Here is a 25555-nt window from a genome sequence, read left to right on the forward strand (position 1 = left end):
TGAAAAAGTAGCTTGGAAATAAACTAATACAGAGAATATGCGTAACTAACTATATGGACTAATAAGAGTAGAACAATCACAGTAAGAGAGTGAGGCACAGTTGCAAACATGTGGGACATATACCATATGTGGGCATATACCATAATCTTTCAAACTAACCCTGTGATTACTAAAGTCTTTAAAAACAACTCCCCTTTAACGCAAGCGCAAAGATCTGTACATTATTCATGGTTCTCACACAAAAATGACTTGCATACAAACTTTTACAAATTTGGCCCACTGTGGCCAAACTTTATTACCCATTTCATGGAGCTGTGACAAAAGTCTAAGAATCAAACAACTTGGGGATCACAGAGGCTATTATGTTTATTGTGCCGAACAGACTGTGATAATCCATTAAAGGACCATTTTCAACAAGCAAGCGATTCAAAGTACAATCATAGGCAGCAACTCTACATGAAGAACAAAGCAAAAAAGGAACAGGAGAACAGTAAACTGCAGTTAAACATCTTGAAACTTGTTTCCTGCAAACATACCTATCTTGCAGAAATGGTAGAAAAGTTTAATGTCCAGTTTTATTTACTAGTGACCAATGACAGCAAAGAACAGTCCTATAAAATTTATCTCCCATAAAAATAAACTATATATATAAAAAATTTTATGATGTTCTCACTGTTTCAATGGCCACAAGCAGTTTTCAGTCTGAAAAATGAGGTATAGTAGGCCCTAAGAGGTAGTAATGTATTTTGATTGTACTACAATATATAGACAATATAAGATGAACTTCATCAGAGCTGTAAGTCCCTCAGAGCTAGATCCACATGCATCAACTACTTCTGTTTCATCTGTTGAACACTGTGTTTTTTAAAAAAGCAAAATACATTTGCTGAACATGAAATTGTTAGAACCTGATCCAGCATCCTTTGAAGTCAACTGGAGTCCTTCCATTGACTTCAATGGGCAATGGATGCAGTCTTTAATGAGCTGCAGAATGGATATGATTATCCCTTGTTTAGTTAACATTAACATGTCTAGTTTTACTACTCTGATCAGCTCTTTCTCAGCAATCCCCGAGAATGAGCCCTCTGCAGTCTTTTGAGGAGATCCTTGTTTCTTGATATCATGTCTTTGAAGAATCCAGTAAGTAGTTATCTTTAGGTGCATTTGACTCAGTACTAAAGCCATACCGATAGAAGCCTTCCTGAGAAACTACCCCCGGCCCAGTTAATAATACAATGTCACAAAGCAGATGTACTGACTAGGAGAGAGAGAGAGAGAGAGAGAGAGAGGAATAAAAAAACTCTACATAAGAAGCATTTAAAATAAATCAGGTTTGAAACATATTACAAAAATCACATTTGTGTAAAATACATGAAAATACTTGTCAAGTATTTTCTTACAATCTACTAATTTTTTTTTAAAAAACACATATTTGTGATTGCATTATGCAAAAGCTGAGCTTGTTGCTTCCCACCTACAAAGCTTCAAGTTTCTTTGAAGGTTTTTTTTGTTTTTTGTTTTTAATATGAAAGTAATTTAAAATGTGTTCATTTCCAGCAAAGTTCTTTTACAAAAAATAGTTTTGAATTAGGGATTAGTTGCAGTCCTAACTGTTTCAAACATCTCAAACTATTGCTGAAAGTAACAAGTTCATTCCATTTAAAGTCTGGAGGTAGGTCTTTGTCAATCGATTAGTCCATTTCTTTAAACAATTCATTTGAGGTACAAACTTGGACAGTAATATTTAAACATTACAGCTAATTTTTTTCTATGTCATGTAGTGTCATTGAAAATTATCCTTACAAACCTATGAGTAATTCAGTACAAAAATATATTCAAGTTAACAGTACATTACACAGAAATCTAGCAGAGAATAGGAATAAGTACATTAAAAAAAGAAAAATACATAGTCATGCTGAAACACATTGAAAATATTGCGTCATTAAGTGTTGAAGAAAAAATAAGGAGAAAATACAGATATTCATGATTATTTACCCAATAATAATTTCCTGCATTGTATGTGTATAGCAGCATGTATTTATCAGGCTGTTGAGTTAATTGTAAAAATCAGAGGTAGTATTGAATAGTGGGGTAATATTGCATCTGTTGCTAAAAGTGCTGCTTTGAGTGAAAAAGATGGAGAAATGTCACTGGAGTAAAACTGCCCAGTGAACCATCCTATGTCAATGTATATTGCTTAAAGTAATACACAAGCTCACTTGAGGTACAAGGTGTTGATTCTTACATCAAAACTGGTGAGTAATGAGAAGAGATTCATTCCCTTTGAAATATTGATACATGAGGGGTGAAATTAGGTAAGGTCACACAAAACATTTTTTTCTTGGTTCAGGTAAGTTCCTGATTCGTTCTGGGGTATCTTTTCATGATTTTTTCCTCCAAAACCACTGTAATTGATAAATCTATGTCTTTATATGGCTTGAGAGTATTTTGGTGTTAGTCACCTCTAGTTTTGTAAAACGTGTCTGGCTCTGCGGAAAGCTGAGTCTACCTGAATTTCTAGTTTCCTGAAGATGAGTGCTGTGAGTTTTGTTTATTACTACTTCTGCTGATATGTTTGTATCTGTAAGTATACAACGTATCTTTGTCTTTCTTCCCTTTTGCAAAATGAAAGTACCTATTTTTCCTTTCTTTTGATTATCGGCTGAATTAAGTGAAAAATCAGCTCTCAATTCTTCCTGAAATAACAGTAAGTTTAAAAAAAAATCAAGTACAAATCTACAAGAAGGTTACAAAAAAAAGAGTAGTATCTATCTCTTATCTTTGGTGTTCTAAACGGAGTTTACTAAGCTAGGGAGTGGGTTCTTGGAGGTGTTGTAAGGCCAATAGTGTTACACACCGAGCCTTTCCTATTTCAATGCCCGTTATAATTATGTTACAAGTCTCCTGTTTATATGCAGTGCAGTGAATGACTTAAATCTGATTCAAAGCTTTCCTGACCCAGTCACCCTTACTTAGCAGCTCGAACAAACTATTAGTAGGTTAAGAAAAAAGAAAACAGTAATTAAAAGTTGCATCGGTAATCTGTGTCCCCTTTGTGTTACAGCAGTTTTTCACTAACCATGGGACTGTGAAGGGATTACAAAGAAGGTGATTAATATAGTCTTTTTTAAGGTTATGTGATTCCCCCCTCCCTCCCCAAGGCATAAGTGGAAAGACCATGGCATAGAAAATAAGTGGTCAAGGCAGCGTCTTCTCCCTTCAAAAGACCCAACTGCTGATGAGGTAGAAATCGAATGGTGTGGTCTCCTAGTCTTCCTCTGCAGATTCTTGTGAGGACGTCTCTTCAGTTTCTTCAGTCTCTTCCTGGAATACACAAAATAAATAATTACCATTGTGTCTATGCGTTTCAGTTACAAAGGCAGACATGGTTGCCACTGAGGACTTTTGCATAAATCATAATTACTTCCTAAGCCGAATGAACCCTCTTTATAACTTTTACATTATTTCAAGAGTCCTCCTCCATGATACCTCCATACCCATGTATATTAGAACATAAGAATGGCCCTACTGGGTCAGACCAAAGATCCATCTCGCCCAGTATCCTGTCTTCCAACAGATGCCCCAGAGGGAATGAACAGAAAAGGTAATCATCAAGTGATCCATCCCCTGTTGCTCATTCCCAGCTTCTGGCACACCATTCCTACCCATCCTGGCTAATAGCCATTGATGGACCTATTCTCCATGAATTTATCTAGTTCTTTTTTGAACCCTGTTATGCTTTTAGCTTTCACAACATCCTCTGGCAAGGAGTTCCACAGGGTTGACTGTGTGTTGTGTGAAGAAATACTTCCTTTTATTTGTTTTAAACTTGCTGCCTATTAATTTCATTTGGTGACCCCTAGTTCTTGTGTAATGAGAAATAGTAAACAACACTTCTTTACCGACTTTCTCTACACTGGTCATGATTTTATAGACCTCAATCATATTTCCCCTTAGCCATCTCTTTTCCAAGCTGAAAAGTCTTATTAAAAGTCCCAGTCTTATTAATCTTTCCTCATACGGAAGCCATTCCATACCTCTCATCATTTTTGTTGCTCTTTTCTGAACCTTTTCCAATTCCAATATATCTTTTTTGAGATGAGGCAACCACATCTGCACACAGAATTCAAGATGTGGGTGTACCATGGATTTATATAGAGGCAACATGATATTTTCTGTCCTATTATCTATCCCTTTCTTAATTATTCCCAGCATTCTGTTTGCTTTTTTGACTGCCGCTGCACATTGAGTGGATGTTTTCAGAAAACTATTCACAATGAGTCCAAGATCTTTCTTGAGTGGTAACAGCTAATTTAGACCCCTTCGTTTTATATGTGTAGTTGGGATTATGCTTTCCAATGTGCATTACTTTGAATTTATCAACATTAAATTTCATCTGTCATTTTGTTGCCCAGTCACCCAGTTTTGAGAGATCCTTTTGTAACTCTTCACAGTCTGCTTGGGACTTAACTATCTTTAGTAATTTTGTAAATTGGAAGGAAATGTTCTCCTCCAATGTCCAGCTATGCCTGTCCAGACTGTGGATCTGACCTCTTACCACCAGATGGAGTTCGGAAAGAAACCAAGAACTTGGGGACCTCAACCCTCTTGGAAAAGGTTCTGACCTGGCTGACCACATCAATTCATTTTCAGTTGTCTTTCAGTCTGCCCACTTTTAATTCTTTAGGACCTCTGCTGCTTTTACGTTGACTTAACAGAGGTGAGACTAAATAAATAGCTAGGAATTGGAGGAGGCTTTGAGTACAATCGTAATTATCTTGTTGTTTTGGGTTTGACACTGGGGTGACTTTGATCTCGACATTTCTCATGCCAGAGGTACATTAACTAGATGCAACCTTACTCATGTGTTTACACTAGCAAAGAGGAGAGCAGCATCTTCATTAACACCAGAACGCTCTTTCAGTTCTGATGTCCTCAGACAACAAAATGAAGGAAAATAGGAAAATATCTCGGTTTAAGGCAGCAACTTCAACCCTGAAGCACTAGGTGGAATTTCTTTCCTTTAGCCTGACTTCTTTCAAAGATTAAGAAGAGAATTTGTTTGAGTGGATGTTTCTCAACTGTTGTTTAAAAGATTAACCAAGTTCTGAGTCTGAGTCTGAACACTAAAATACATGTAAAAACAACTCTGTGGTGAGATGCAGTGTCTGAAGGTGGGTTAGCCACAAAAAGTAAATTTGACATATATCCTTGCATCCCCCTCTCTTAACAACAGCTGCTCTCCTCTCCTCTCCCCATCCCTCTGGCCTTGACGTTTTCCTTCAGCAGGCCCAGCTCTGCCGTACAATCCTCTTCACACTGCTTATTTAATAAATGTGCAATACCTTTCCAGACATGGTTGGTAAACTGCAGACAATAAACATTTCTGATAAAAGGGCTGTTAGTGTGAAGTTGATTTTTATCAAATGCTGCACATCATCTCCTAAGACAGCATGTGAAAAGATCTAGGAAGAATAGGTAAACATTTATCCCTACAGCAAAGTGAGACCTTTTAAGAATGACCAGCTTAAAACAGCTTATAACAGTCTTCATACTTTAATAGATTTGATTTTCCACATGGCTTCATTTTGTCTGGGTGGCTAACTGACACAGTTTATAACTCTCTTCCTTTCCCAGGCCACTACAGTACACCATTCAGTAAAGCATGCCTTAAAGCTCGTCTGCATTATATGACCAAACTTCCATTCATTAGTGTTTGAAACACCTCAGCTGTGAAGGGCTCCTAAATGCTACCATGTGTGACAGTGCTGTACAAGAGCAGCATCGAGAAAAAAAACACTAGGCTTTAATCATAGGCCACTGCTTACTGCAATCCCTTTTCAAAAGGTTTCAAACATCCAAAAAAAGAAAAAAAAAGAAAAAAAAGGCTGAAAAAAGCTGTAAATCCAGGGAATAAACACAAGTACAAATGAATGGATGACAGCTTAAAAAATATAACCATAGCAGCATCAAGCCATGAGATTTCACACTGGTTTTGTTTAGTCTGCTTTGGGTTATGAGGGAAATGTGGAAAGCATGAAGCAAAAGCCCCCCTCCCCGCTAAACCATGGGCCTCAAATATTTAAGCCAGCAGGTTTATACCTCTTGACTAGCAAACAGGCCATGACCCTGGGTTACTCTCTGGAGTACCAGGCACAAAGAAAGATGTAGCATGATCAAAGCCATGGCCAGACGAAAGAGAGCAAAGTCAAGTGTCAGCTGCCCTCTGACCTTGTCTTTTCAATTAGTATTTAAATTCCAGAAAGGCACTAGGCGAGCATGCAGATACACAATTTTCTTCCTCGCAACGACTCCTTTACAGTCATGACAGGGGAGGTGTTTAGATTACTGCAATGAAAGTTGTCACAGAACCGCAAGTGTGGGGATTAATTTTACTCCCCCCTCACCAAGGTTCAGAATATTCCAGTACTGAACCAACCTTTTAAACCCTTTATAAAATTCATAAATAGATGATGTGTTTTCCCCACTCATCCTCCCCATCTGGCAGAATGACATAGGAGGCAGTTGTAACAGTTCAGGCTAGAGGAAAATCAGTATCTGAAGCCATCTTTGTGCTGGCAATACTAGAAGTGGGAGAAGCTGTTTTAAAACACATTGCTTTGACGCTTTGCAAATTCAGAGGCTCATCAAGATCATGATGAGCAACCGCTTTGCTCAAAGCCGTCAGTGACTATTCAGCTGAAAATGATGACCTTGGATTCTGTTTTCTTTACTTAACATAACACATATAGGTGTGTTTTTTTAAATGCTGCTTTCTACTGACTTTGAAGTTGTATTAGCTTTGGCATTTAATTAGTAATGGTATGAGGAGCAGCCTGGAAATCACCAATGATTTTTAAGGCTATGTAGAGGGCAGAATTGAGTTGTCTGAACTTTCTAGATATCCATTTCACATACCCAACAGTTAAACTACTACTTCTGGGGGAATTCTGTGCTAAAAAATTAAAAATTCTGCGCATGATATTTAAAAGTTCTGCAAAATTCTGCACATTTTATTTCTCAAAATAATACTACATAATCATGCCATTTTAAATTATTTTGGTAATTTATTTCAAAATATCTGTCAGCAAGTATGTCTGTAATAATACAGACACACACACAAATTCCACCAGGAGGAGAGAGTTAAAGAAACCCCTATGATAACCCAGTTCCTGTTTCGCTGCCCCCTCCCCTCTAGAGCCCAGCCAGGGGGGCCAGATACCCACAACCCCTCCCCCACAGAGCCCAACTGTAGCTCCCCCCCCAGCCCAGATACCCACATCCCCTCCCCACCAGAGCTGCAGGGCCCTCCCTAGCGCAGACACCCACCCCCTACAACTCAGACCCCAGCAGTGGGGTGCCCAGAGCCCAGATACCACACCCCTTCCCCTGCCAGAGCCCAACGGTGCCTCCCCAGCCAAGACACCCAAAATCCTTCCCCCCACAGAGCCGAGCTGTGAGGCTCACCCTTGCCCAGATATCTGCACCCCTCCCTGTGAGCCCAGCCACTGGGCCCCCCCAGCCCAGATATCTACACCCCCTCCCCTCCCAGAGCCCAGCCATGGTTGCCCCCAAGCCCAGACACCCACTTTCCTATCCCTCAGAACCCAGGGATCCAGAAGGAGAAACAGCATGATGCTGGGTCTGCATTGTGCAATGGTGCAGAATTCCCCCAAGAGTACAGCTACGTGACCACTTGCATCATTTTATGATTGGCTAGTTGGGAGAACACTGCAACTTTAACTGGTTCTTTCTGAGAGCAGGTGGACTTCTGACCACCCTATCAGAAAGAAGGAGTGGGGGTTACTGGCAGCAGTCTCTGGGGAAGGTGTTTGTGGAAGTAAGTGTTTCACAGCCACCGATGGAGAGCTGAAGAGACGTCTTCACTGCCAAAGGGTATGTTTTAGTGCCAGTGTTGCCATCTCTTTTAATGTTATCACAAGTCTTGCGATATTTAATGGTTTTCTTAAAGTTCCAGCAAAAGATTGCATAAGAATCTTAGCTATTTTTTTTAAGAAAGATTCTAGCCCTCATGATTGTGATAAAAGGTTTGAAAATGTGACCCAAGGGCACCCTAAAGCTGAAACCCCAGAAATCAAGTAAAAAGGACATATTTCTTTCTTTCTTTCTTTCTTTCTTTCTTTCTTTCTTTCTTTCTTTCTTTCTTTCTTTCTTTCTTAAATCTCATAATTTTAAGACAATCTAATAATTTTGGGACTTGATTCATGATTTTTGAATGTTTGAGGTTGGCAATGCTGTGGATCATTTTGGTTTGGAAGAAGAGCTTTTCAAGAAGAGAAGTTTTTACTCTGCTAAGGGGAGTGGAATATTGACTTGCAGACTGACAACTGTCTTGTCTGAAGCCTGGTTGAATTCCTTCTATGCAAACACTAAGACCAGAATACTTAGTTTAGAAGTGACAGTAGAAGAAAGATATTTGTAAGTAACCTACACAGTAGTTATTATTTACTGGCTGTTTGGTATTGTACAAAACACAGAAGATGATATGCTTGCTGATTTGGAGTGCTTACCACCTAAACAGAGAGAGAACAAAAATTAGATGTGATAGATATGGCAATTTCCTGCAATATCTTTAGGAGACCTTACTGTCTTAAGCTCGTGTATCATTGTGGGCCAGGGATTGTATGAAACTCCAGGGGGAAGGGTGACCGTAGCTCCTCCAGGAACTAAGAACAGTGGGGGCAAATTCCCTCAGGCTGTAACTCCTGCAGAGCAGTTCCATTGTCTGGAGAGATTTGCATATACAGGTCAAACTGGATTCTCCAGAGACCAACTGACAAAGAAAGGACTTCTGGATAAAATAGCATGAGTTTAAACTGACTCAGGGCCTTCTTTCTGATCCAGCAAACAGACAGGACCTTCTGTCCAAGTGGGGCCACCATCCTTCCTGGGTAAGCTTTTAGCCTACGTATAGGAACTTTTATTGTTTATTATGTAATGCATTCACCTTAAGAATAAATGTGCTTGTTTAGAAAGGGATCAGTGGTAACTTGTGACTGGTGGCAATTACAGCTGTTCATAGCTTTTGAAGAGAAAGCAAAGCACAGACAGAGGCCTCTTTACGCAGTCTGGTGTGTTGGGGATATTACAGTGTAGGCAGGGAACTGTGCTGCCTGGAAAAACCCTGGTCAGGAGGCAGAGAGATACATGTCTTTGCCCAAGAGAAGTGAGGGCTGAGGAGCCAGGAGACTAGAATGGGTGCCCTCGACAGACCACAGATGGGAATACAGGTGAAATTGCCCTGAACTGGGAGATCCAGAGGAAGTAAAGTAATAAATAATCTTTTTTGTGGAGATAGCATTTTTACAGAGGTGGACTAGTGGTTATGGATTCCATGGAAGAAGAGCACTTTAAACAGAAATTTGAAAGAAGGGCAGGTGTACTATATACTAAGATTGGGCGACACTTCCCGGCGTTGAAGCTGGCAGAAGTAGTTAAATTTATCAGAATGTTGTCAATGATTCTCAACCTTTCCTATGCCATGGCTTTATGTTACCATAGAAAAAGTAACCTCCCAGCCCTCTCCTGTCTAGCCATAGAAAAGGAGAGGTGAACAGGATCTTCTGAAACCTGTTTGCTACCCTGCTAGGGTTGCTTCTCCTACATGTGCAAACCTTTGCTGTTATGAAGTATTCAGGGAACTCACTGAAGTCAGTGGGACTATTCCCATGTTTAAAGTGAAGTACGTGCCTAAGTACTTTGTTCAGTTCCTTGCAGGACTGAGCCACTAGAGAAGAAGACATCACAGTCTTATACAGTGCCTTCATGAGAGGATAATGTATTTTACACAGACCTACTGACTTGTATCTGGTGTTGCTGCATGCAATAGGACCAGGCACTGAGACAAAGCTCCAAAACAAAGGGAAGGATACTGTGTGATGGAGCATCAACACCAGTGCTAGATCCACACACAAATGGTCCTGTACCGATGGACATGCCACAAAATCAAGAACAAAACCACAGATCATGGAAATGGTGCAATCAGCTAAGCAATCAACTGAAAAGCAAAACTTTCAGGTTGTCTCTGTATCCTTAATTCGGGCAGTTCTTAACTTCTGAGTGCTTGATTTTGCAAACTTAACACTTTTAATGCAGTTGTCTTAGCTGTAAGAGACAGGCATTGTTTGAGTTAACTTGATGGTTATGTAACCCAGTTTTGCATTTATCTGAAAAAATTGCTTTCTTTGTAACTGCTGCTGTTGTAGGCAATTAAAGGGGGACTGGTGGGAAGTGGGGAGAACAACTACTAAATGTCTCTCAACCCTCTCCTGTATGGACTTAATTATGACATAGAATAAGGGGTGGTGTCTAGCTACACCCTCCCAATGGGAGCACTGGGAGACATTCTTTAGATGCTCTTAGGCACATAGAAGCTGAAAAACTGCTACCACATTACCTTCTGTGGTGCATCTTATTGTCTCCTTGTATGGCTGGCCAGATCAGCCAGCTGATGTGTAGGGGCAGGCTGGGACACACCTCTGCATGCTCCCTGGTCCTAAGTGGTGCTGTGCGCCCTCAGGGAAGTGGGAACGAGCATTCCTAATACTTCTCAGTGTGCAGGGGCTGCTGTTCTGCCTGGCTCTCTTGAAAAGGTGCTGCAATAAAAGCATGGCACACAGGAATTCTGGCAAGGACTACACTTTATTTCCTAGCTACATCTGCATGACATAGGTTGGGGTATCAAAAGGTTAACAACCCCCATCATGTGGCAGGAGCTAATATCCCTGACTCCAGTGCACTGTTATATCTCCCTTCCTTCTCACCCACCCCTTTTTTGTTTTGAAAATCAAATGCATATAAACTGTAATATCATAAAAACAACAACCACAAACTAATCCAACTACTTAATAAAAGTTAGAAGTAGAAACAGCTAGGATGGCGCTCAGGGTACAGCTGCCCTTAAGTACCCTATCAGAACCTCAACGCCTTTCTGATCACATGGCCAGCCACTTCTTGTTCTCAAAACACTTCCTTCTGCAGTGTCCTAATCAGCTGCTGAGGTGGATCTCCTTCCTGGTGTCTTTGTTTGCTGCTCCTCATGTTTGCCATTGTGAATAACCAGGTGAGCATGTGTTGCTTTTGTCAGTGTGTAAGAACTGTTAGTAGCTTTTTGGGTGTTCTCAAGATCAGTGTATTCCTTGGTCTCCTTTGGCTGTCTTCAGTTCCTCCTTCAAGCCTGACTCACAGGGTAATTATGACATAAGACTTTGGTGCTGAATCTAACATTCTCTCCCACTTGCAACAGGGAGTAACTGCTTGGCATTTTTGCCATAGTATTTCTTCTGTTCTAGTTTCCTCGTGTAAAATTCTTTTGTCACTACTTCAAGGTTAATTATCTTTGGCTCAAGAAGCTTGTTGGCACTAAAGTTTTGGCAATATTTTAGTAATTGATCCCTTGAATCTGCCAGGGCTTTCTTTAAAAATCAAATGATTTTGTTATTTATACAGCTTTCTCTTACTGTTCATTGTAAGGCCCTGATGCGGAGTGCTTAAACTGATATGCCAAAGAGAATTGCAGAAATGACCAGTTTATGAACTGTGGACCATTGTCTGTTGCTAACTCCTCTGGAATTCCATGGAGAGCAAAGCAGGATTGTAACAGGAACCACTGGAGACTGTTGCTACTGTTACAGCTGCAGAAGGCGAGTGGAGGCAAAAAAAAGGCACCCATGTAAGGACCAGGCAAAATCTAACTTTAAACAGTTAACACAGTAAAGTTATTTAAGAATGGCACCTCCTGCAAATGTAATAGGGCTAATAAATACCCAGTTAATACATATGCATAAAGTCGATGATAAAATCTGGTATATGAATTTAATGCACATGTGCAAAGGTTATGGGCCAGATTCTGCCATTTTTACTAACACTGAGTAGTACCTTACTTTGACCAAATGCATACTGTTTTCACAGCCTACACTCTAGTCTAATAATCTTTGCACAAAATATGCCTTCTGAGGTATCATTTGAAAACAGTAACTCATTGATCAATAATATCATAGTGAAATGTCTGTAGCAACATTATATGTAAAGTTATGAACACAAGCTGAAATTATGTCTGAAATGTGTTTACCAGACAAGTCTGGGGAGGGGGTAAACTTATTTCTCAAAAGACAAAGGAAAAGCCAATGTCTCTAGCCAGGTGTCATCAAAGTAGATTGGCAATCTCCTGTCAAGTGAGCGCTCTTTGGCAATGAAGGGGAGCAGAAACATATTGATCTGCATTTTAGCAAACAACAGCATGGAACCTCTTTCACCATGAGACTCCATGACTCCATCCTCACAGTGGGAATGAACTTTATCGAGGGGTAATCCTCAGGAAAATACATTTCAGAGGGGGACAGGACTATAAAAGTGAGAGGCAAAAACACCCGAAGGTATCTCTCCCTGTCCATCTCACTTTCTCTTTCACCTAAGAAGCAGCCATTTGCCTTTGGGAGAGAGCCTGACCTGAAAGTTGGTCAGCCCTGTTGCTTGTAAGAATTTTATCTTGAACCAAGTCTAGTTTGTTAAGTTTTAGCACTAGGAAGTGTTTTATCTTTATTTCTTTTGTAACCATTTCTGCTTTAATGCCTTGTACTTGTGCTCACTTAAAGCCTATCTCTTTGCAGTTAAACAAACTTGTTTTATTCTTTAATCAAAACTGATCCAGTGTTGTGGTTAAATGGGGCTCTGGGGTAACTCCATTTAAAGTAACAAACAGTTGGATATTGTTCCCTTATAGGGGCAACAGACCTCCAATATCTGGACTGTCCAGGAGAGAGCTGGACAGTGCAGAACACATATTTTGGGGGAAAATTTGGGACTGGGAGTGTGTTGGGGTCGCCCTGCAGGTAGAAACCAAAGCTGCTGGTGTCAATGTTCCTGGAAGGCTGCAGTTATACACACACATTCAGGGTGTGACCTGCATGCTGGTTGGCTGTTTGTGAGGGGCTCAGGTTGGGAGTGACCGCACCAAAGCATTGTGAGGCACCCCAGGTTGCAAGGCAGGTGGTGACACAGCCCTTGACTGGTTGGCACTGCACCTCAGAATGGGACACTTACTCTGCTTATAGTCCCAATAAAATCAATGATGTTACTTAATAGCAGAGTAAGGCTCTAGTAAATGTGAGTAAGAGTGGCAAAATCTGGATCCACGGCCAATATTTTTAAAGGTATTTAGGCATCACTCCACTTAGCATTGCAAGTGACTTACACACTTAAGAGCCTGTGTATCACTGAAAGTCAATGAGACTTAGGCTCCTAGGTATCTCAGTCACTTTTGAAAATAAGACAGCCATCTAAGTCTCTCAGGCCTTGCAACACTGAGCGGAGTGATGCCTGAATATCTTTAAAAATATGGACTCACCTGACTAGAACCACAGCAAAAGCTGTCAGCTGGAAAAATTGAGCAATTCTTATAACTGGTCAGCGGACTTTTTGCACAGAGCAGAGTTCAAGCATATATTCTGTACAGCATTTACTCTGGGGACAAATCCTGCTTGCAGAAATCTTGGGGGCGCTATACAAACTCAGATAAAGAGAGACACCCTGCCCTGGAGAGTTCACATGCTAAAAGACACAACCGGGTTACCTAGGAGTGAAATAAAATATTAAAGAAAGTAAGGAGGCATTCCTAATTCATATTGGTTGAATCAGTAGTGTGACCTTATACAACCTTGTGGCAGACTGGCAAATCCCAAGGTTTGGAAACAGCTTTTACAAATTGTCTTTTAGACTGTAAGCCCTTTAAGTTAGTAACTATAATTTACTATATGTTTGCACAGCACACAGTATAATGAGGCCATGACCTGGATGGGTTTGTGGTGCTAAAAACAATATAAATATAACAATTAATAATAATAAATTAACAAGCACATAGCTCTGCGGTCAGTAATTCCTAGTATTTAGGCCTGTGCACTACACTAACAAATTACAGGCCTTGGTATAAACTCTTCCTCCTGATGGTAGATTGTCAGTACCAGAGAGATGTTGCTGTCAATGCAGGTGGAAATGATATAATCTATAATACCACTGAAGAGCTCCTAAGGACTCATACATGAAACAGCATATATTTCTGTGCATCCCACCTGTTTAATTACAGTCAGTGTTACAGCAATGATTTTGTTTTTGATATACGTGAGATGCCATAATATGAAAGAACAGGGACACAACAATCCAGAATAAAGGTGTGGGTTGAAATCCATATGACCTGTCTTAGCCAAGCCTAACATCATGATCTCCTATCTCACTGAAGTGAGAGTCTCCATAGGGTATGTCTACAATGCAATTAAAAACCCACAGTTGGCTCATGGCAGCTGACTTGGGCTTAAGGGCTTGAGCTAAGGAGCTGTTTAATTGTAGTGTAGACATATCATGCTGCAGGCCAAGATCTGAGACCGTCCCCCCTCGCAAGGTCCTAGAGCCCAGGCAACAGTCTGAGCCCAAATGTCTACACCTCAATTAAACAGCTCCTTAGCCCGAGTCAGCTAGCACACATCAGCCGCGGGTTTTTAATTGCAGTGTAGGCATATCCTTAGTGTATGTTTAGAATAGGAAAGAAGAGGCACCAATCAGATAACAGGGCCTCCTGTTATAAAAAGACGAGGAGAGAGATTTGTCCTTTTAATTCCTCAAAAGAGTGATTGCTTGTTGCAGGCTGATAAGGAATGTCCAATGACATTCAAATCCTGGTTATTACCTCTTACAACAGCATTATAATTAATTTACTGACAAGTGGCAACAATGATTTTTCTGAGTAGCCAAATTTATATTATATGTATTAATATCTAGCACTTGAAACACAGCTGAAAGGTTTTGACAAGTGCTAAAACTTGTTTAGACCTCAAAGCTGCCGCTTTGAAGTAATAAGAAAGAGATTGAAAAACGGTAGCCAAGAGCTGTACACACCTCATTAGGGCCAAGCAATGTGGGAAGGCCAACCTGCAGCTTCCTGCTCAAGCATGCTTATCCATTGGAAAGGAGCTTCAGGAAGGTAAGATAAAAGAGCCTTTCAAAGTGGAAGTGCACAATGACATTTTTATGAGTGCTAGTCATGAAGGCTTCTAAACACTGAACAACTCGGTCATTTACATAACCTACTTCAAAAAGAAAATGAAGGCTGCTACAAGGGGGCATAACAAGCACATTCTTTGGGGGGGGGAAGTTGAGTTGGAGAATTTTGTTTTTATTATTACTGTTTCTAAATCTCACTGGTTTGCTCTTCATTTGTTTTCACTCATGAAAGGAAGAGTTTAATAAATATGGTTCTACCTTCCCCCAAGAGTGCTCAGAAAAGCTCCTAGAATAAAAAACGTATTTCTGAAAGAAAGCTAGCTGGGTCCTCTGCCTTGGTTCAACAAAGTTCATGTGAGACCGTGCGGTATAATAGAGCTAAATGATTTGGCTCTTAAATAAATAAATAATAAATCAACAAAATCAATGAAAGAAGAAAACACTACAGGCTAAAAGCCTTGTAAAATCGTTTTAAAAATGTCTGAAGATTTTAATCCTAGATCTTACCACACAGACACTGGTGAGGCTGTGTGCTGGCAGCAAAGCAGAGTATTTAACTTTGAAAGCTGAAGTGCTGGGTTTAATTTTCAGTTTCAGACTAAACAGCGGGTCTGCAGTGAAAGGCAGGGCAACGAGGACTCCTGAGTGAGATGGGGTAATGTAAATGGTTTCCTTGCAAGCTTTACTGATTGTGTAACCATGGAGCACTTCCTTGTGCAGGCAAAAGAACACAAAAATCAGAAAACTTTGTGTAGGCTTTAACAAGAACCCCCATTTTCCCTCTCTTTTTTACTGCAAAAAATTCTGTTGCTATTTTATTATGAAATGCTGCAGGCTAAAAATATATCCCTAATTTAAGCCATTTTGCCCATAAATCTACAAATACCTGGTAATCCAAAAAGGGTAGTTATAGTTTAATGACATACTCTTCTTGTCATCTTAATATGTTCAATTCCTAAAGGATTTAGAGCCATGCATTTAAAGATTTTTCAACTTCTTGAATATCTCTGAGCAGTCTGGTGGAAAAGGCAATAAAGTATGGACCTCTTCATCATGGCGCATGAAACCAACTTTTCGAGTTCCATCTGTTAAGTGATTCATGTTACCACAGAGCTGAGCCTTTTCTTTTTCTACATTGGATAGTTCGATTTAAAAATACATTGGGGCTGTCTCACTTAATGGATGGTACTGACTAAAGAACTTTATGGTCGTTTCTTTTTAAATGGAACATATCTAAACCCTATAATCTAACAGAAAAAAGCTCCTGACGGAAACCTATGCACAAAATACTTTTTCTTTGAAGACAAAGAAAGATTTATTGAAGTTTATACCTCAGTGTTCATCTGTTTTCCTCTTCCTAAATGTAAAGAAATGAACTAAAATAAATTACAGTTAACGCCTCATTATATAACATTCTTCTTTGGAAGACTTTGTTAAAGTGAAGGGGAGGCTGCCTAAAATATTGTATCTGTCCCTTTGTTGTTCTGATTTTAGTTTCCAGATTTTGCCTCAAAATAGCCATGGGAAATAGGGGGGAAAAAACCCATTCACTGTCCTGACTGTAGATCTACTGGGTCCTAGAGCTCAGTGTTTCATTCTGTCAGACTCCTAATCTGGTTTCAATACAATGCTCTCTTTCCCTCCCCACCCCCCACCCATCCTATCTGTGAGAGCAGCCATTGTTGTAACTCTGTGAGACATCATACACTGCGATGTGGGAAACGAAAGATGAAAATTCAGGCAGAATGTATGTGATTTGTTTTTTTTTTATTTCTCTCCTTTTTTCCCCCATGGATGTTGGGTGGCAGATAATCTTCAAAACCAGAGTTCAGAGATCAGAATCAAACAATCAGAGTTCAGAGATCAGAATCAAACTACTTCAGCAGCCTGCTGACCGAAAATTCAGCAAGTTTAGGAATGATTTTTCATGCTGGTTTTCCCTTCACTTCATCAGATGCCAGGAGTCTCAAGTGCTATAAACAGGGCTAAGGTAAAGCAAGGGTATCATGGCAATACTCTAGTGTATTTAAACAAAATTAGCGATCATTTTAAAAAAAAAGTACAGATTGTGAGCAAAATTTTCAAAAGTGCCTAAATCCAATTTTCAGACGTGCATAAGTGACTTGACTTTTAATGGGACCTCAGCTGCTTACACTTTGGGGCTTTTGAAAATATTACCCTGTGTCTATAACCACAGTAGTACCATGATATCCGTAATTGTATTGTGGTGCTTGTTTGGGGTTTGTTTTTGCTGTGGGGGGTGGTCTTTTTGGTATGGCTTGTGTTTCCCAGATTAACAGGACTTAGGTGGGAAGGCTATGACGGATACGGAGGCAGCTGTGGGAGTGAGTCGTGTAGTGGAAGACACAATGAGGATGACTGGATGTGGAAGCTGTGGTATGTACATGATCCTGGAGGGGGGACCTGGTAAGAGTTTTTTCTGCATGAAATGCTGTCTGATAGAGCTGATGGAGGAAAAGATCCGAGGTTTGGAGATGCAGGTGGAAAGTCTGGTTGAGTTTAGGAAGGGGTTTGAGCAGATGATGGAGCAAAGACATGAGGTATCTGAAGAGAAAAGCTCAGACTTACAGATGGAAGCAGGGCTGGGGAATTTTGAGGGGAGACTGGGTGAGGAAAGTGGTCAGTAGAATCATGTGACTAAAAGAACCAGGCAGAGGAAAAGACGGGCTAGTGAAGGAGAAATAGAGCTTAGGAACAGGTTTGCAGAGTTGGAAAATGAAGAAGGGGCTCAGCAGGTAGTTGCTGAAGGTGGAAGGGCAAGGAAGAAGAGAAGAGAGGCTAGTCCTATAGGAAAAGGGGAAGAGTCAAGGGAGACTACACCAAATATGAGCCCCGGGGGATACAGGATGGGTCGAAGAGGATTATAAGGGAAAATAGGAATGGAAAGTACTTGCAGCCAGAGGGAACGGGGAGAGACTGGAGAATAGCACTGTCACCAGGAAAAGGCAGGTCTATGTGATAGAATAGACAGGCCTGTAACCAGAGCAGATCCAGAGAATAGAAGGGTGTGCTGTCTTTCGGGTGCTAAGATACGGGATGTAGACCTGAGGTTGAAAAGGATCCTAAAGGGAGTGGGAAAGAATCCCCTAATTATCCTTCATGTGCGAACAAATGAATACGGCTAGATTCTCGCTGGAAAGTATTAAGGGAGACTATGCTAGGCTGGGGAAGACGCTTAAGGAAATTGAGGCTCAGGTGATCTTTAGTGGGATCCTGCCTGTTCCTAGAAAAGGGCAACAAAGGTGTGACAAGATTATGACTGTCAACAGATGGCTTAGGCAGTGGTGCTATAAGGAGGGGTTTGAGATGTATGGCCACTGGGAGGCATTCATGGATAGAGGGCAGTTCTCTCGGGATGGACTTCATCTGAGTTGGGAAGGAAATAGACTTCTAGGATGGAGGCTGGCACAACTGATAAAGAGAGCTTTAAACTAGGAATTTGGGGGAGATGGTTGGGAGATGTCCAGGTAAACTCCATGCCAGATTTTAGCATTGAGAGGGAAGAAAATGAAGTAAGAAAGGATACAGCCGTTGGTAGGAGAATGTACATAAGGAGCGACGGCAGTGTGGATACTAGTCTAATAGGTTATACTGGCTGTAGAATGACTGTGCCTAATAGGGTACAAAATGTGAGCGAGGCCAAACAGCAAAAATTAAGATGTTTGTACACCAGTGCGAGGAGCGTAGGTAACAAAATGGAGGAACTAGAGCTACTGGTGCAGGAAGTGAAACCAGATATTATAGGGATAACAGAAACATGGTGGAATAATAGTCATGACTGGACTACAGGTATTGAAGGGTATGTGCTGTTTAGGAAAGACAGAAATAAAGGTAAAGGTGGTGGAGTAGCATTGTATATCAATGATGAGGTAGAATGTAAAGAAATAAGAAGCGATGCAATGGATAAGACAGTCCGTCTGAGCAAAAATTACATTGGGGAAGATAACTAGTAGAGCCTCTCCTACGATAGTGCTTGGGGTGTGCTATAGACCTCCGGGATCTAATTTGGATATGGATAGAGCCCTTTTTAATGTTTTTAATAAAGTAAATACTAATGGAAACTGCATGATCATGGGAGACTTTAACTTCCCAGATATAGACTGGAGGACCAGTGCTAGTAATAATAATAGGGCTCAGATTTTTCTAGATGCGATACCTGATGGATTCCTTCATCAAGTAGTTGCTGAACTGACTAGAGGGGATGCCATTTTAGATTTAATTTTGGTGAGTAGCGAGGACCTCATAGAAGAAATGGTTGTAGGGGATAATCTTGGCTCAAGTGATCATGAGCTAATTCAGTTCAAACTGAACGGAAGGATTAACAAAAATAAATCTGCAACTAGAGTTTTTGATTTCAATAGAGCTGACTTTCAAAAATTAAGGAAATTAGTTAGGGAAGTGGATTAGACTGAAGAATTTATGGATCTAAAGGTAGAGGAGGCCTGAGATTACTTTAAATCAAAGCTGCAGAAGCTATCGGAAGCCTGTATCCCAAGAAAGGGGAAAAAATTCATAGGCAGGAGTTGTAGACCAAGCTGGATGAGCAAGCATCTCAGAGAGGTGATTAAGAAGAAGCAGAAAGCATACAGGGAGTGGAAGATGGGAGGGATCAGCAAGGAAAGCTACCTAATTGAGGTCAGAACATGTAGGGATAAAGTGAGACAGGCTAAAAGTCGAGTTGAGTTGGACCTTGCAAAGGGAATTAAAACCAATAGTAAAAGGTTCTATAGCCATATAAATAAGAAGAAAACTAAGAAAGAAGAAGTGGGGCCGCTAAACACTGAGGATGGAGTGGAGGTTAAAGATAATCTAGGCATGGCCCAATATCTAAACAAATACTTTGCCTCAGTCTTTAATAAGGCTAGAGGATCTTAGGGATAATGGTAGCATGACAAATGGGAATGAGGATATGGAGGTAGATATTACCGTAACTGAGGTAGAAGCAAAACTCAAACATCTTAATGGGACTAAATTGGGGGGCCCAGATAATCTTCATCCAATAATATTACAGGAATTGGCACCTGAAATTGCAAGCCCATTAGAAAGAATTTTTAATGAATCTGTAAACTCAGGAGTTGTACCGAATGATTGGACAATTGCTAATATAGTTCCTATTTTTAAGAAAGGAAAAAAAAGTGATCCGGGTAACTACAGGCCAGTTAGTTTGACATCTGTAGTATGCGAGGTCCTGGAAAAAATTTTGAAGGAGAAATTAGTTAAGGACATTGAAGTCAATGGTAAATGGGACAAAATACAACATGGTTTTACAAAAGGTAGATCGTGCCAAACCAACCTAATCTCCTTTTTTGAAAAAGTAACAGATTTTTTAGATAAAGGAAACGCAGTGGATCTAATTTACCAAGATTTCAGTAAGGCGTTTGATACTGTGCCACATGGGGAATTATTAGTTAAATTGGAAAAGATGGGGATCAATATGAACATCAAAAGGTGGATAAGAAATTGGTTAAAGGGGAGACTGCAACGGGTCCTACTGAAAGGCGAACTATCAGGCTGGAGGGAGGTTACCAGTGGAGTTCCTCAGGGATCGGATTTGGGACCAATCTTATTTAATCTTTTTATTACTGACCTTGGCACAAAAAGTGGGAGTGTGCTAATAAAGTTTGCAGATGATACAAAGCTGGGAGGTATTGCCAATTCAGAGAAGGATCGGGATATTATACAGGAGGATCTGGATGACCTTGTAAACTGGAGTAATAGTAATAGGATGAAATTTAATAGTGAGAAGTGTAAGGTTATGCATTTAGGGATTAATAACAAGAATTTTAGTTATAATTTGGGGACGCATCAATTAGAAGTAACAGAAGAGGAGAAGGACCTTGGAGTATTGGTTGATCATAGGATGATTATGAGCTGCCAATGTGATATGGCTGTGAAAAAAGCTAATGCAGTTTTGGGATGCATCAGGAGAGGCATTTCCAGTAGGGATAAGGAGGTTTTAGTACCATTATACAAGGCACTGGTGAGACCTCACCTAGAATACTGTGTGCAGTTCTGGTCTCCCATGTTTAAAAAGGATGAATTCAAACTGGAGCAGGTACAGAGAAGGGCTACTAGGATGATCCGAGGAATGGAAAACTTGTCTTATGAAAGGAGACATAAGGAGCTTGGCTTGTTTAGCCTAACTAAAAGAAGGTTGAGGGGAAATATGATTGCTCTCTATAAATATATCAGAGGGATAAATACAGGAGAGGGAGAGGAATTATTTCAGCTCAGCACCAAATGGGTATAAACTGGCCACCAGGAAGTTTAGACTTGAAATTAGACGAAGGTTTCTAACCATCAGAGGAGTGAAGTTTTGGAATAGCCTTCCAAGGGAAGCAATGGGGGCAAAAGATCAATCTGGCTTTAAGATTCTACTCAATAAGTTTATGGAGGAGATGGTATGATGGGATAATGTGATTTTGGTAATTAATTGATCTTTAAATATTCAGGGTAAATAGGTCTAATCCCCTGAGATTGGATATTAGATGGATGGGATCTGAGTTACCCAGGAAAGAATTTTCTGTAGTATCTGGCTGGTGAATCTTGCCCATATGCTCAGGGTTTAGCTGATCGCCATAGTTGGGGTCGGGAAGGAATTTTCCTCCAGGACAGATTGGAAGAGGCCCTGGAGGTTTTTCGCCTTCTTCAGTAGCATGGGGCACGGGTCACTTGAGGGAGGATTCTCTGCTCCTTGAAGTCTTTAAACCACGATTTGAGGACTTCAATAGCTCAGACATAGGTGAGGTTTTTCGTAGGAGTGGGTGGGTGAGATTCTGTGGCCTGCATTGTGCAGGAGGTCGGACTAGATGATCAGAATGACCTTAGTATCTACAAATCACATTTTACTATTGCAACAGGATGCCCGCAGTCTCCAGCCCTTTGCACAGGCCAGCACAGCACTGGGATAATGCTGCCTTTTGGAACCTTCAAGTTAGAGCCAATGAACAAGCAAGATTGCTTACTCCCAGCACGCTGCCAGAGGCTGGCATGGTGAGAGCTCTATTCCAAAGGATGTGGACTCAGCAGTGATTAAACATTTTTAAAATGTGTGTGTGTGTTCTGTGATTTTGTGCATTATGGATTTTCATGATTTTTGTTTGCATTTTTTACTCTAATGCACATGAGGGGGCACGCTGGTATGCTTGCATGGTCTTAGCAAAGGTGCTGGTATCATGCTCTGATTGGCTGCCCATATGTGGTAATGTTCGGAGACAGCAATCAGCACTGGTGTCGTGTGATATAACTGTGATTTCAAAGAAAACAATTCTATAACTGCCCATCATTAATAGAGTAGCTGTGTAATGCTTCCGACTCATATTCCAAGGGGTTTTTTGGTGTGTGTGTTGGGGGGAGGAGTTGGGGGATTGGGGCTTATCAATTAATCTTCAAGGGACAGTTTCCAGAGTGAGACTTTATAAAATGCCAGAAATACTGAGGAATCCCTAAAGAATAAAATGTTTTTCTCCCAATCGTCTTCTCCCAAGAAGTGTATAAATGATGATGGAGCACACAGCAATTTCCACTCAACAAATTGTTTTTTTTTAAATTGTGCTTGGTATGTAAGGACCTTAACTGACAATAACAGTCAAAGACTCAATATTTAATAGATGACAATGTATTATATTCACTGGTTCATTTAATCATTCTGTTGTTCCTATATTTGCCCAAAATTTCTTATTTTATTTCTGCTACTTCATAACTAAATATTTATATGTATTACAGTACAAAATGTGAAACCAGTCTGAAAAGATCAACGGGCTTGGAGATTTCAAGCACTGGGTAATAGATATCTTCATATAGGAAATTAAACTATGAATCAGTTTTGTCATCTGAGAAGATGTGGTACAGTTCTGAGAAGAACAATCTGATACATCAGTGCTTCATCTTCCACCCTTTCTGATGTAGTTGATCAGTTATATCCTTGTATTATTTTAGTACATCCAAGCATTTAAGGACCTAATCCAAAATCCAAAGAAGTCAATGGTAGTCTTTCCATTGACTTAACTAGCTTGGTATTAGGATCTATGAATGTGATTGTAAAAGTTGCTAAACACCCATAACTCTACAGGTGTTCTATGAAACCCTGTCTCCTGGATACGATAAATGTCTCTTTTTTGAAGTAAAACTCCAACTAACATCACCTTCAGTGATTAGTGTGACGGGGCATACAGGCCACACACTGGCAAGGATGGGGTTATAAAGGGCCTGTGGACCAAACTGCCTCTGCCCCACCACACCAGTAACATGTCAGGAGTGAAGAGGGATATCCAGCTTGATTTGAGGCTGACCAACAAGGATATTAGAGCTCTGTTTCTCTGTTGGTGAGGGAAGCCTGGTTTCAGCCAATAATCTGAGACCACTTGCTGCCTGGACAAACCTCCTGGGGGATGGAACAACTGAGACCAGGAAGACTACTGACTGGCTGAATGAAGACAAGTCCTGACGAGAAGGGTGGCATCCTGCCAAAGACACTTTGGACAACCCTAGTTTTGAATTCATAGTATTCCTTTAGTTTTTAACTTTAATACTTGGAAGGGGTGAGACTCAAGTGTGCCTTGGCCAAAGGGCTAAAGTGCCACTGCACCGGACAATGAGAGGTGGCAACAAATTGTTGGCAGCCCTATGACAGCGTGAGTAGTGTCCCATTGGGGCAACATGGAGAGAGGCCCTGTCACAACTGGTTTATTGATTGTGTTGTTACAGGTGAAAGACAAAGTCCAAGATTTTCAAAAACAACTAGTGATTCTGGGAGTTCTAATTTTTTGATGTCTTTCTGGAGATACCTTCAAGAGGTCTGAATTTAGAGAATGGGTGCTCAATCTGGCAATCAGGCTCCTCTAAGGTGTATCAAGTTGGGCACCCAGAAATTATGGCACTCAAAACAGAATCACAGAAATGAAATGCTGGAAGGGACCCAAGAAGGTAATCTAGTCAAGCGGTTGTCAACCGAGGGTCCATGATATGTGCGTGGTATGTAAACCCGATGCCCCAAGCCCCCGGGGCTGAGGCTGACCCCTGGTGCTCCCTTCGGGCAGAAGCCCTGAGCCCATGGCACAAGGCTCCCCCAAACTGCAGTGCCTTACCCAGAGTGGGGCAGTCCCGGGGAAAGCTCCAGCCCCAGTACAAAACATCATGGAGGTGCATAACACACTCAGTGTCCTCAGTGCTGTCCAGACAGCATGAGAACAAATTAAATATAGTGCCCAATGGACAGCTTTTTAAAGGTGTTTGGGCACCAAAATCAAAGGGAGTTAGGCATTAAATACCTGTGAAAACCTGGCCCTATATGCTTTACCACCATTGATCAAATCACTAGTGGGAGGGAGGGAAGCAGTACCTTCCCCAGTTTTACAGATGGGGAGCAGATCCCCAGATGTCATAGGCAATGGGTAGAATAGACCAGAGGGGGCTAAGCCTCCCCTGAGGCACAACTGCTGACCCACTGCCTTTGAGAGTGTGGATGACTGGACTGTGGTGGCTCTGCCTGCCCTCCACCCCTGAAGTCCTCTCCCGCTTTTTGCCTTTGACCCCACGCATGCTCCGCCTCTTCCCGTTCCTGCTCTGCCCCTCCACTGAGGCCCCTGCCACTTCTCATTGAGTCCCTTCTCTCCTCTCCTAAGAGGCTCCTGCCTCCTGCTGCTTGCTGAGTCCTTCCCCTCCTCTACCCCCCTCCTCCATGGTCCCCCCACTAGCTGAGTCCTGACTCCTTCCTCTCCTCCACCCCCCTCCCTCAAGGTGCCCACTGCCTGCCGCTTGCTAGGTCCTTCCACCCTCCTGTGGTCCCCCCCCGCTGCTCAGGGGAGGGGGAAGGACTCAGAGGGTAGGGGGGCCACGGATGAGAGGGAGTGGAGGAGAGGAGGGACTTGGTGAGTGGTGGGCAGGGGTGGCTTGGGGGATGAAGCCTAGCATGACCGGGGCCTGGGGCAGAGTGTGGGTGGAGCATGGGCGGGGCCTTAGGTGGAGGAGGCCGAGCAGGGGTGGGACCACGGTCCAGGCAATGGGGGATTTTCCAGAACTTGGGCCAGCCTCCCCAGATGCTGGAGCCACGCGCTACCCATGCCAGATCCTCAAAGGTATTTAGGTGCCTAACTCTCACTGATTTCTGTAGAAGTCAAACACCTTGGAGGATGTGGGCCAGAGAGACTAAAGACCAGATTTTTATAGGTATTCAGGCATCTAAAGATGAAGACAGGTGCTTTGTAGGATATTCAAAAGTGTCTGGATACCTAACTTCCATGGAACCACAAGGTGATCCTTCATTCCCCCTTCCAGAGGGGAGCCAACACTCCAATGGATACTCCAGCCCTGAGGCTGTTCAGCCTAGGGAAGATTTTTCCCTCCCTTCCACAGAAACTCCCCTCCTGAGCAGAGTTTGGTTTCTTGGGCTACGCATTTGGGGCAGGATTAGGGAAATGCTTTGAGGGAGTGGGTCATGATGTGTGCATGTATTTGTAATTCACTTTATAAAGTCCTGAGGGGCATACTCTATATTCTTGATGAAATGGTGGAAATGCTAAGT

General features: G+C 41.4%; 1 protein-coding gene across 1 annotated transcript in view; it reads right to left on the reverse strand.

Annotated features, from left to right (window-relative positions):
* Positions 1-265: 265 nt before the first annotated feature.
* HMGA2 (high mobility group AT-hook 2) overlaps positions 266-25555 on the reverse strand; it is a 169456-nt gene continuing 144166 nt past the window's right edge. Inside the window, exon 5 of the mRNA XM_038368665.2 lies at positions 266-3324. Coding sequence (XP_038224593.1) covers positions 3268-3324 — 57 coding nt within the window. The 3' untranslated portion in view covers positions 266-3267. The remainder of the gene's footprint in view (positions 3325-25555) is intronic.

Source organism: Dermochelys coriacea, chromosome 1 (genome assembly GCF_009764565.3).
Source record: "Dermochelys coriacea isolate rDerCor1 chromosome 1, rDerCor1.pri.v4, whole genome shotgun sequence".
In the NCBI taxonomy this organism is placed as follows: Eukaryota; Metazoa; Chordata; order Testudines; family Dermochelyidae; genus Dermochelys; species Dermochelys coriacea.